Source organism: Chlorocebus sabaeus, chromosome 16, assembly GCF_047675955.1.
Source record: "Chlorocebus sabaeus isolate Y175 chromosome 16, mChlSab1.0.hap1, whole genome shotgun sequence".
Taxonomy (NCBI): domain Eukaryota; kingdom Metazoa; phylum Chordata; class Mammalia; order Primates; family Cercopithecidae; genus Chlorocebus; species Chlorocebus sabaeus.
This window is the reverse complement of record NC_132919.1, coordinates 7,288,058-7,299,343: the sequence shown is the minus strand read 5'-3', so window position 1 is coordinate 7,299,343 and position 11,286 is coordinate 7,288,058. Positions and strand designations below refer to the sequence as shown.

Below are 11,286 nucleotides of genomic sequence, written 5' to 3'. Positions count from 1 at the left end.
AAATAAATAAATAAAATTAGTGAACTAGGGCAAATTTAAAACTCTGCAGGCCAAACACACCGTTGCAACCTCTGATACACACCGCATAGTGCTTTTTTCCCATGTTCTCATGTGATCCCCAGACAGTCCTATAGGGCACATGCTATCACTAGTTTCATTTTACAGATGTGGAAACAAGTACAAAGCAGTCTAGTGGCTTGTGTGAGCACCAAGGCTGGAACTTGAATGACGGTCTTGAAAATGCTGTTTTTTCTCATTACCAGTGCATGCTTATAGAAATAACTTTTTTTTTAATCCTAAAGATAGTACACATTACAAAACATAATAAATTACAAAAAGTTAAAAATGACCACAAGACCCGACATGCAAACAATAAGCTACTTTATTTCTATTTTTTTTTTTTTTAGAGACAGAGTCTCACTATGTTGCCCAGGCTGGTCTCAAACTGTGGGGTTCAAGTAATCCTCCCACCTCAGCCTCCCAAGTCACTGGGATTACTGGCCTGAGCGACCATGCCCAGCTTATAAACATTATTAATTGCTGTATTTACTTCCAGAAATTTATTTCCCCTATTCAACAAATGTTAAGCACTTACTATAGGTCAGGACCTGTGCATGGCACTGGGGATATTACAGTGAACAAGACACATTTCTTGACCTCATAAGGCTTACAATCTAGTTCCTGTTCTTTGTTCTATTTCACTGGCAACCTAGGTGTTGATACCCAAAAGAGCTTCTTCAAGATCCCAAAGAGTAAATCAGATGATAGTGCATTTCAGGTGGGTCCAAGACAGGGTTCAGGCCTACCCAGCCCTCAGTCCAATGCAGTCCCCAGAAACGAAATAAGAGGCCCGGATTCCTAGTGAAGGAGTTAAGAGGCAGAGAAGGATATAGCTTGACAGTATCACCAAACTCTCACTTCAACTGGTAGAGGGCCTGGGTCTCGACCCTCCAGTCTTCAAGGAAAGGGGTCTGGAGGGGGTAAGTGGTACGTGGCGTCCAGGAAAATGACTAGGGTTCCAACGCCGGTGAAGATGATGAAAGTCCACAGGAAGAGGCGGTCCACTACCATGGCCACAAACTGCCAGTCCTCCTTCAGCTGTGGGTAGGCAAAGGAAACTTCCTGAGCTCTGGGCCCAGACCCCCAGGGAAACCCTCCCATTTCCCCAACCTGTACCCGCCTGGGTCCTCCTACCACCGGTTTGAGGCAAGAGCCAGCAGCGCAATAGGAGAGAAAGACTGCAGGCAATGCATGGCCATAAAGAACCAGTAGGTAAGCAGGGGGTGGGACCAAATTAGGAAGATGTCCAATCAGAAACGAAAGCAAGGCCGGGCGCGGTGGCTCACACCTGTAATCCCAGCACTTTCGGAGGCCTAGGCGGGCGGATCCTGAGGTCAGGAGATGGAGACCATCCTGGCTAACACAGTGAAACCCCGCCTCTACTAAAAATAGCAAAACAAAACAAAACAAAACAAAAAAACAAAAACAAAAACCAGCCAGGCGTGGTGGCGGGCGCCTGTAGTCCCAGCTACTCGGGAGGCTGAAGCAGGAGAATGGCGTGAACCCGGCAGGAGGAGCTTGCGGTAAGCCGAGATCGCACCACTGCACTCCAGCCTGGGTGACAGAGCGAGACTGTCTAAGATAAATAACTAAATAAATTAGCTAAGCGTGGTGGCGCGCGCCTGTGTCCCAGCTATTGGGGAGGCTGAGGCAGGACAATCCGCTTGAACCCGAAAGGCGGAGGTTGCAGTGAGCCGAGACCGCGCCACTGCACTCCAGTCTGGGCGACAGAGTGAGAGTGTCTCAAAAAAAAAAAAAAAAAAAAAAACGAAAGAAACGAAAGCGAGTGCTGGTGCGGAATTTGGGGGTGGGGCCAAGGTCGCCTACGCCTGGCCTTGTTCCACTCCCGTTGGACATACCGCATCGTGGTCCTCCTGTTCCTGCAGCTGTCGAGCGATGTAGCTGATAGAGGAGACGACCTCCCGTAACTCCGGAGGCAGGGCCACAGCCCGGTTTGAACCATCGATAAATCGCCGCAGATCAGGGGCAGGCAGTTCAGGCTGGAACCTGGAAGAGGAGTGACTGGCCACGCCCAGACGCAAAGACAGCCAATGCCAGCGACCCAGGCCCCGCTCCAGCTGCCTCCAACAACTTGCCAGTTCTCAAAACCCGAGAGTGCCCTTCACGCTCTCCCCGACAGCAGTGATCTCTCTAACCTTGTGCAACTTCTTCCACCGCCTCTGTTTTAGTTCCCACCTCCCCTCAATGTGAGCAGCAGGGGTACTACAACTCCCATGATGCTCAACCACAGCATCTTCCGGGAGCATGGGCCGCTTCCCGCACATTCTTCTGGGAACTGTAGTTCTCCCTCTCCCTTTTATGTGGGTAATGAGCGTGGTCCTACCTGTTGGGTTTGGGGAAGAGAAAATCACTTGGCGGCTTCCGGATGAAATATTCATCTGTTCCCCGACCCCAGCCACTTCCTGGAGAAGAACAGTGAGGGGGCTCCGGCATCAGTTCTCTCTCGGGCTTGGGCCTTTTTAAACCCAGGTACGGCGGCAGTTTGTGAATGAAGATCTGCAGAGTAGAAGAGGCGTATTGGTGGGGGCTTTCATGCTTTCAGACCATAAGGGAAACAGCCAACCACCCCACTCCACATGCCCATTCCCGCGCGTATGTGCGTGCACATTCTTCCACAAACGAGCTACGCAAGGAAATGCAGCCACACAGACCTAAGAGCTCTTTAGTGGGTTGGGCCAGTCGCGGTGGCTCACGCCTGCAATCCCAGCACTTTGGGAGGCTGAGGCGGGAGGATCACCTGAGGTCAGGAGTTCGAGACCAGCCTGGCCAACACGGTGCCACCCTCTCTCTACTAAAAATACAAAAATTAGCTTGGCGTGGTGGCGGGTGCCTATAATCCCAGCTACTCGTGAAGCTCAGAAGCTCAGGCAGGAGAATCGCTTGAACCTGGGAGATGAAGGTTGCAGTGAGCTGAGATTGTGCCATTGCATTCCAGCCTGGGCAACAATAGCAAAACTCCATCTCAAAAAAACCAAAACAAACAAACAAAAAAAAGCTCTTCAGTGGGTTGGGAGGTATCCCAACTGGAAAGAGTGGGCTTCCAATCTGATAGTACCTAACCCTAAGAATATTTCCCTGGGACCCGAGATGAGCAGCACTGATGAAGAGAGGAAGGGATCTGTGAAATTATAATGATGGGGCCAGCTTAACTGTGCGACATTTCAACACCTGACAGGCTTGGGCACTTCAACACTCTACCACATAGCTATAGTTCTCCCTATGGTCTGTAAAAGGAAAGTTGGGGTTGGAGGAGGAGATCTTTCTTACCTGACGGACCCAAAGGGGCATTTGGTGGGTGTGGGGTGAGCGGTGGTGCAGGTTGAGAACCACGACACTAAGGATGACTGAGAAGGTGACGAGGACCATGGTAAACATGAGGTACTTGATAATAATGGGTACCGATAGGGAGGTCTCAGGTACTTTGTCGGCCAGTAGCAGCAGGAACACAGTAAGGGTCAGCAGGGCAAAGATTGAGAGCCCCATCTTCTCTCCTTGGAGGGCAGAGAGGAAGACAGAAGGATTAGACTTTGCCAGAAGGAAAGCTCTATGGCATAATCAGTGACCATGTTTCCAGGCCATTCAAAGACAGGTTTCTGCAGCCAGGCACAGTGGTTCACACCTGTAGTCCTGGCACTTTGGGAGGCCAAGGTGGGAGGAGGGATTGCTTGAGGCCAGGAGTTTCAGACCAGCCTGAGCAACATAGGGAGACCTCATGTCTGCAAAAATAAATTTGAGGCTGGGTCTTGCTCTGTCACCCAGGCTGGAGTGCAGTGGCATGATAATGGCTCATCAAAACCTCCACCTCCCAGGCTCAAGTGGTCTTCCCACCTCAGCCTCCTGAGTAGCTGGGACTACAGGTGCATGCCACCATGCCCAGCTAATTTTTGTATTTTTTGTAGAGACAGGATTTCACCATGTTGCCCAGGCTGGTCTCGAACTCCTGAGCTCAAGTGACCCACCCGCCTTGGCCTCCCACAGTGTTGGGATTACAGACGTGAGCCACTGTGCCCAGTCTCTACAAAAAGAAAAAAAAAATTAGCCAGGCACAATGGCACATGCTTGTGGTCCCAACTGTTTGGGAGGCTGAGTTGGGAGGACTGTTTGAGCATGGAAGATGGAGGTTGCAGTGAGCTCTGATTGCACCACTGCATTCCAGCCTGAGCAACAGAGCAAAACTCCGTCTGAAAAAAAAGAAAGAAAGAAAGAAACAAGCTTTTGAAAGGGCCATCTGCATGCAAATCATTCCTACCTTTGTATGTCCACCCTGGACTTCTCCCCTGAATGCCAGATATATATCCATCTGCCTACTCAACCTCTCTTGGATACTTGGATGTCTAATAAATATTTCAAGCTTAACATGTCCAAAAGTGAGCCGGGCGCAGTGGCTCACACCTGTAAGCCCAGCACTTTGGGAGTCCGAGGCGGTTGGATCACCTGAGGTCAGGGGTTTGAGACCAGCCTGGCCAACATAGTGAAACCCCGTCTCTACTAAAAATACAAAAAATACAAAAAATCAGCTGGGTGTAGTCGTGGGCACCTGTAATCCCAGCTACTAGGGAGGGTGAGGCAGGAGAATCACTTGAACCTGGGAGGCAGAGGTTGCAGTGAGTCGAGATTATACCATTGCACTCCAGCCTGGGCATCAAGAGTGAAACTCCGTCTCAAAAAACAAAAACAAAAACAAAATAAAACAAAATGACCAAAACTAAATTATCTTACTACCAAAGCTACTCCTCCCATAGTCTTCCCTATCTCTTATTCATTTATTTTTAGACAGAGTCTCACTCTGTCACCCAGGCTGGAGTGCAGTGGCGTGATCGCGGCTCACTGCAACCTCTGCCTCTTGGGTTCAAACAATTCTCCTGTCTCAGCCTCCTGAGTAGCTGGTATTACAGGTGCATGCCACCACGCCTGCCTAATTTTTTGTATTTTTAGTAGAGACAGTTTCACCATGTTGGCCAAGTTAGTCTCGAACTCCTGACCTTAAGGGATCTGCCCGCCTAAGCCTCCCAAAGTTCTGGGATTACAGGCATGAACCACCACGCCTGGCCTATACCTACTTTTAATTGCATGCAGATTAAGCAACGGATTAGGCAGAACTTTCTAGGGAAAGGGTAGTAACTTCTGTGTCATCGGGTGATTGCCATGGAAAGGGGTGGTAACTCCCAGGTGTTCCCATGGCAATGGTAAACTGACATGGCACACTCGTGGGTATGTCTTATGGAAAGCTTCATCTTCCCTGTTCCTGTTCTAGCTAGTCCTCAGTTTGGTCTGGAGTCGAGTCCCACCTCCTACATCACCACCTTGCTCCAAAGCACATTACCTTAGGTCTGAATATTGTAAAGCCCTCCTAACTGGTCTCTTTGCTTCATCCTTTTCTCCCATGCTGACTGTTCTCAACCGAGCAGCCCGACTGATTGATTTTGTTAAAATATAAATCAAGCTGGGTGTGGTGGCTCACGCCTGTAATCCTCGCACTTGGAGAGACCGAGGCGGGCAGATCACCTGAGGTCATAATTTCGAGACCAGTCCAGTTAACATGGCAAAACCCCATCTCTACTTAAAGTACAAAAAATTTAGCGGGGCATGGTGGTGTGTGACTGGAATCCCAGCTACTCAGGAGGCTGAGGCAGAAGAATCACTTGAACCCAGGAGGCGGAGGTTGCAGCGAGCCGAGATCACGCCACTGCACTCCAGCCTGGGCGACAGATCGGGACTACGTCTAAAAAAAGAAAGAAAGAAATATAATCAGATCATATTATTCCTCTTTCCAGAATCTTCCATTGGCTCCCCATTTCCTGCATGAAAGCAAAGGCCTTATTATGGTCTATAGGTCCTTCCCATGAGCTCCTGGACTTCATCTCCTACTGCTTTCCCCTCTGCTTACTTCATTCAGTTCCACTGGCCTCCTCTCTGTTTCTTGAGTACTCCTGACCTCAAGTGATCCGCCAGCCCCAGCCTCCCAAAGTGCTGGGATTACAGGTGTGAGCCACTGTGCCCGGCCCACTCTCCTCCTTTAGACAAAGGATTTGATGGCAGAGAGGAGGAAAACATGTTTTGAATACTAGAGTTAAGGATATCAGGTCTCTGAATCAGACTGCCACTGACCCAGGTTGGAACTGCAACATTTTCCCTCTCTAACTGTGTAATGATTTCAGGCAAATGACTTAAACTCTTTCAGCCTCTTTATCCTCCACTGTAAAATGAGAATGACAATCCGTTACTTACCTCACAGGATTGTTGTAAAGATTAGAATTAGTACATGTACCATGCTAAATGAATTACCTTATAGCAAGTGTTCAAAAAAGAAAAACAAACCAAAAAAAAAAACAAACCCAAAACCCAATGCTTACATAGAACTTATTGGGTGCCAGGCATAGTTCTACTAACTCAGTCAATCCTCAAATAATTCTATGCAGTAGGGACAATGGTTGGCCCGCTTCCAGATCAGGATACTGAGACACAGAGAGATTAAGGAATTCGGCCAGGTATGGTGGCTCACGCCTATATCCCAGTACTTTGGGAGGCTGAGGCAGGTGGATCACCTGAGGTCAGGAGTTTGAGACAAGCCTGGCCAATATGGTGAAACCCTGTCTCTACTAAAACTACAAAAATTAGGCGGGCATGGTGGTGGGCACCTGTAATCCCAGTGACTCAGGAGGCTGAAGCAGGAGAATCGCTTGAACCCAGGAGGTGGAGGTTGCAGTGAGCTGAGATCGTGCCACTGCACTCCAGCCTGGGCAACAGGGCGAAACTCTGTCTCAAAAAAAAAAAAAAGATTAAGGAATTTGCCAAAAGTTATCCTATTATGTTGCCTCCTAAAGAAACGTTGGCTATTACTATTATATATCTCCCAGGGAGATAGGAGGTTAAAGGACTAGTGGGAGCGGGGCACGGTGGCTCATGCCTATAAGCCCAGTATGTTGGGAGGCTGAGGAGGACAGATCGCTTGAGTTCAGGAGTTGCAGACCAGGCTGGGCAACATGGTGAAACCCCTTCTCTACCAAAAATACAAAAAAATCAGCTGGACATGATTGTGGGTGCCTGTGGTCTCAGCTACACAGGAGGCTGAGGTGGGAGGATTGTTTGAGCCCAAGAGTTTGAGGCTATAGCAAGCTATGATCACCCTACTGCACTCCAACCTGGGCAACACAGCAAGACCCTGTCTCAAAAAAAAAAAAAAAAAAAAAGGTCGGGCGCACGCCTATAATCCCAGCACTTTGGGAGGCCGAGGCGGGTGGATCATGAGGTCAGGAGATCGAGACCATCCTGGCCAACATGATGAAACCCCGTCTCTACTAAAAATACAAAAAATTAGCCAGGCGTGGTGGCGGGCGCCTGTAGTCCCAGCTACTCGGGAGGCTGAGGCAGGAGAAAGGCGTGAACCCGGGAGGCGGAGCTTGCAGTGAGCCGAGATGGCACCACTGCACTCCAGCCTGGGCGACAGAGCGAGACTCCATCTCAAAAAAAAAAAAAAAGCGAAAAAAAAATCAAGGAGTACTGGGGTTCTGACAGTGGGCAGGGGATGTTAGGAATAGGAAAAGGCAATGGGAGAGTTATCTAAGCCTGGAGGTTTGTGGTTCCGAGGAGTAAAAGCTTTATGGATTAGAGGCTAGGACTCCTATTGAGAAAGAGTCCCAGTTTCACTGAGCGGAGGAAAGGTGGCAGTCAATGGGAGGCAGAGCCTGGGTGGGATTGCTGAAGCCCAATCTATGATGCTTTGGATTGGCAGGAAAATCCTGCCTGGATTAAGGGTGACAAGGAAGAAGCTGAGCCAATGACAAAAGGGTAGGAGCCCCTTCCCCCATTACCTGCATCTGGTGGCAGGTAGAAGACGAAGATGGCCAGAAGAGTGATGAGGATGCATGGGGCGATGACATTGACCAGGTAGAAGAGAGGCTTCCGGCGGATGATGAGGTAGAAGATGACTTCCTGGCGCTGTCCTTCCCTCCCTTCCCTAGGATCACCTGGAGGCTGGATTAGCCGAGAGGGCTTGTGGATAATCTCCCACTGGCCATTCTCTGGGGAGGAGGAGAAGGAGGGGGACCCAGATATGGGAGCTGTCCTCATTAGTGTCAAGTATGGCTTGCTCTGCCACAGCCTAGATCTGAGAGGGTTGACTTGATGAGACTAGCTGTGGAAACTGGGCTGAGTAGCCCATCTCAAATAAACTTGGGCAAGTCTCCATGTCCATGTTTTTATTTATTTATTTTGAGACGGAGTTTCGCTCTTGTTGCCCACGTTGGAGTGCAGTGATGCAATCTTGGCTCACTGCAACCTCCGCCTCCCAGGTTCAAGTGATTCTCCTGCCTCAGCCTCCCAAGTAGCTGGGATTACAGGTGTCCGCCACCATGCACGGCTAATTTTTTGTGTTTTTAGTAGAGACGGGGTTTCACCACGTTAGTCAGGGTGGTCTCGAACTCCAGACCTCAAATGATCCGCCTGCCTCGGCTTCCCGAAGTACTGGGATTACAGGCGTGAGTCATCGCCCCCGGCAATTTCCATACTTTTAAAATGTAGATAGCCACACCCATCCTGCTGACCCCACAGGGCGGTATTGGTCATCCCTGACAGGATATTTATGAGCCTGTTAGAAGCTGGAAATCATAGAGCCCATGGATGTAGGAGCCATGCCCACTCACCAATGAAAGTCCCTTCATGAATGTGGATTTCCTGCTGCTCTTGCCCGTCAGGACCCAGGCCTGTCTGCAGGCTGACCTCCGAGCTGTCGTAGCTGTAGGAACTGAACACCATAGTGCAGTTCTGCCAGTCGAAGGGGAAGTAGGTGACCTGGATGGAGGGGAGAGTCACTAGAGCTGCTAGAGAATCAGTCAGCGCTGATGGAGTTTGGGAGGCCTTTGGGGAGGGCACAGGGAAGGGGAATCACGGAGGAATTGGAGGGTTATGAAGGAAAGCCATGGAGAAAATGGGGGTGGGGAGAGAGGTCACTGAGTAAGACTAGAAGCCAAAGAAAGTGTACAGAACACTCAATGGAAAATCAGGAGGGTAGACAAGAGGTGAAGGTCATGGGGATTAGATAATGGGGGAAGAATGAAGGATGGGAGTCGCTGGAGAGTCAGGATGTCTATGGAAAGGGAGGGTTTCTAAGAGCTCCTTCAGCTTCCAATGTAGAGCCGGGAAACCTGGATGCTGCAGCTGCTGCGATAGATGCCCGGGGGTTGCCAACGCACGGAGCCGTCGGAGGACGCCACGACGTTAATGTCCAGAGCCACGTCAAAATTCCCATCGTTGCTGCAGAGAAGGGATCTCATCTGGGATCAGGCCCCGCACCCGGAGGCCCCGCCCCGCGAGGCCCCGCGCCACCTCCCGGGCTTTGGAAGGTCTCCTACTTGTTCAGTAGCACCACGTCAGGGAGCCACACGGATTCTGCCGTGATGCGGAGCAAATCGATGCCGTCGTGCTCCGCAGGGTCCCAGCTCAGCCTGTAGTCAGTCCACTCCTAGTGAAGCAGAGGCTGAGGGGCTGTCCCGGGTTGGAGGCCGGGAGGGGACGAGGGATTTCCAAAGGAAGCCCAGGAAGGGAGTGCAAGGAAGGGGAGCAGGGCAGGCATAAACTGTGGGTCAAGGGGCCGGGGTTCTGGCTCTGGCTCCGCCTTCACTCGCTGGGATCCACATCAGCTAATTTCCCTTGCCCCGCACCGGGTTTCAATTTTTTACTCTGTAAAAATGAGGAGGCTGCACTAGCTAGCCTCTAAAACAGTGGTTTTCGAACTGCAGTTCGCAGTCCTTTAGTGGATGGGGAATCAAATTAGTGGTCCTAAACCATTGTTTCAAAAATTAGAATGGGCCAGGTGCAGTGGCTCATGCCTGTAATCTCAGCACTTGGGGAGATTCCCCCCGAGGCTGGTGGATGGCTCAAGCTCCCGCGTTCAAGACCAGCCTGTGCAACATAGTGAGACCGCGTCACATACACACACACACACACACACACACACACAATTAGAATAAAAAATGCATGGGGTGCAACTCCTGTAGTAAAGTTAGGTGTTGTTTCCTCAAACTTTGGCTTCAGTTGTAAGTGTGTTATCTAAAGTCGTGATGTAAAAAATATTCTTACTGGGCTGGATATTCAAGAAAATTGTCAAGGCAGCGGGAGGCCCTTTCCCACCCTGCGGGGTCTCCATACCAGGTCTAAGTACACCTTTGTGCTCATCTCTTCATCCTTCTCATTCTAGAAGGGAAAAATTTAAGGGGTAAAGGTGAAGTAGGGTGGAGAGAAATGAGGGGGCTGGAAGGCCAACCTCTCCTGGGAACCCCACCCCCTTTTTCTGAGCCCCATCCTCTTGAGTCCAAGTCCACATCCCAGAAGGAGCATTAGTTTAAGACCTGCCTGTATCTCAGAAACACCCTTTCCAGCCGTCTACACTCCCAGCCTCTCAACCTACCAGATTCGCTCCTGCCTAGCCCTCCGCCTTGCTCTGTCCCGGGCCCTGCCCTCAGCTCATAATCCACCCAGCCATGAATCTCCACCTGCTGCCATTTATTGACCCCTGAGCACGAAGCACCCTGGGCACTCAGGACCCATATGGCCCTACCTCAAGGTCCATCCCCCAGCCCCTGCCTCGTCCCCAGCTCCACTTTAAGGTCCGGTCACAGGTCCGTCCATCACCCTACCCAGCTCTACTCCGGCTCTGGTCACCAGCCACGGCCAGAGCTTGTCCATTTGTCTGATTTCGACCCAGTCTTCACTGAAGGCTGGTCTCAGCCTGGTCTCGTCCCAGGCCCCGCCCCCAGTCTGTCCCCGGTCCCGCCTTTCCTAAAGTCACGCCCCGCGGCTGGTCGGCTGGCCTGACCTCTACCCCCACCCCCGCCGTGCGCCCTCACCAGGCTGATGAGTTGTGCCAGGATGAGACCAACGCTGACCCTGACACGGTCTCCCACCTCCCGCGCTGGCCGCACGGAGCTATCATAGCCAGAGAAAAGTTTCTCCCGGAGTCGGCCCTCTGCCTCCGAGCCGCGGACGCCTGGGGAAGGAGAGACTAAGTGCAGCCCTGGTGTCTGGCCACAACTGCTGGACCCCTCACTGCTCCTTCAGGGCCTACACTTACCTGGGGCGAGCGGCGCCCCCAGCGCCCCCAGCAGCATCAGCAGAGCCCCTGGGGTCATAGCCTGGCGGCTCGCTCAGTGACTTCGCTCCAAGAGCCACTGGGACCGCCAGCACAGGGGAAGTGACGAGGAGCCCGGG

The 11,286-nt window shown here is 51.2% G+C and overlaps 1 protein-coding gene across 1 annotated transcript; it reads right to left on the bottom strand.

Moving 5' to 3' along the window:
• Positions 1 to 364: 364 nt before the first annotated feature.
• Positions 365 to 11,277, bottom strand: CHRNB1 (cholinergic receptor nicotinic beta 1 subunit). The gene is made up of 11 exons (XM_008010142.3): positions 11,150 to 11,277; positions 10,926 to 11,065; positions 10,228 to 10,272; positions 9,432 to 9,541; positions 9,225 to 9,333; positions 8,724 to 8,871; positions 7,893 to 8,102; positions 3,349 to 3,572; positions 2,405 to 2,577; positions 1,920 to 2,067; positions 365 to 1,098 (listed from the first exon to the last, which is right to left on the bottom strand). The coding sequence occupies exons 1-11, from the start codon at positions 11,205 to 11,207 to the stop codon at positions 958 to 960; spliced, it is 1,506 nt and encodes a 501-aa protein (XP_008008333.1). The 5' UTR covers positions 11,208 to 11,277; the 3' UTR covers positions 365 to 957.
• Between the last annotated feature and the right edge of the window lie 9 nt (positions 11,278 to 11,286).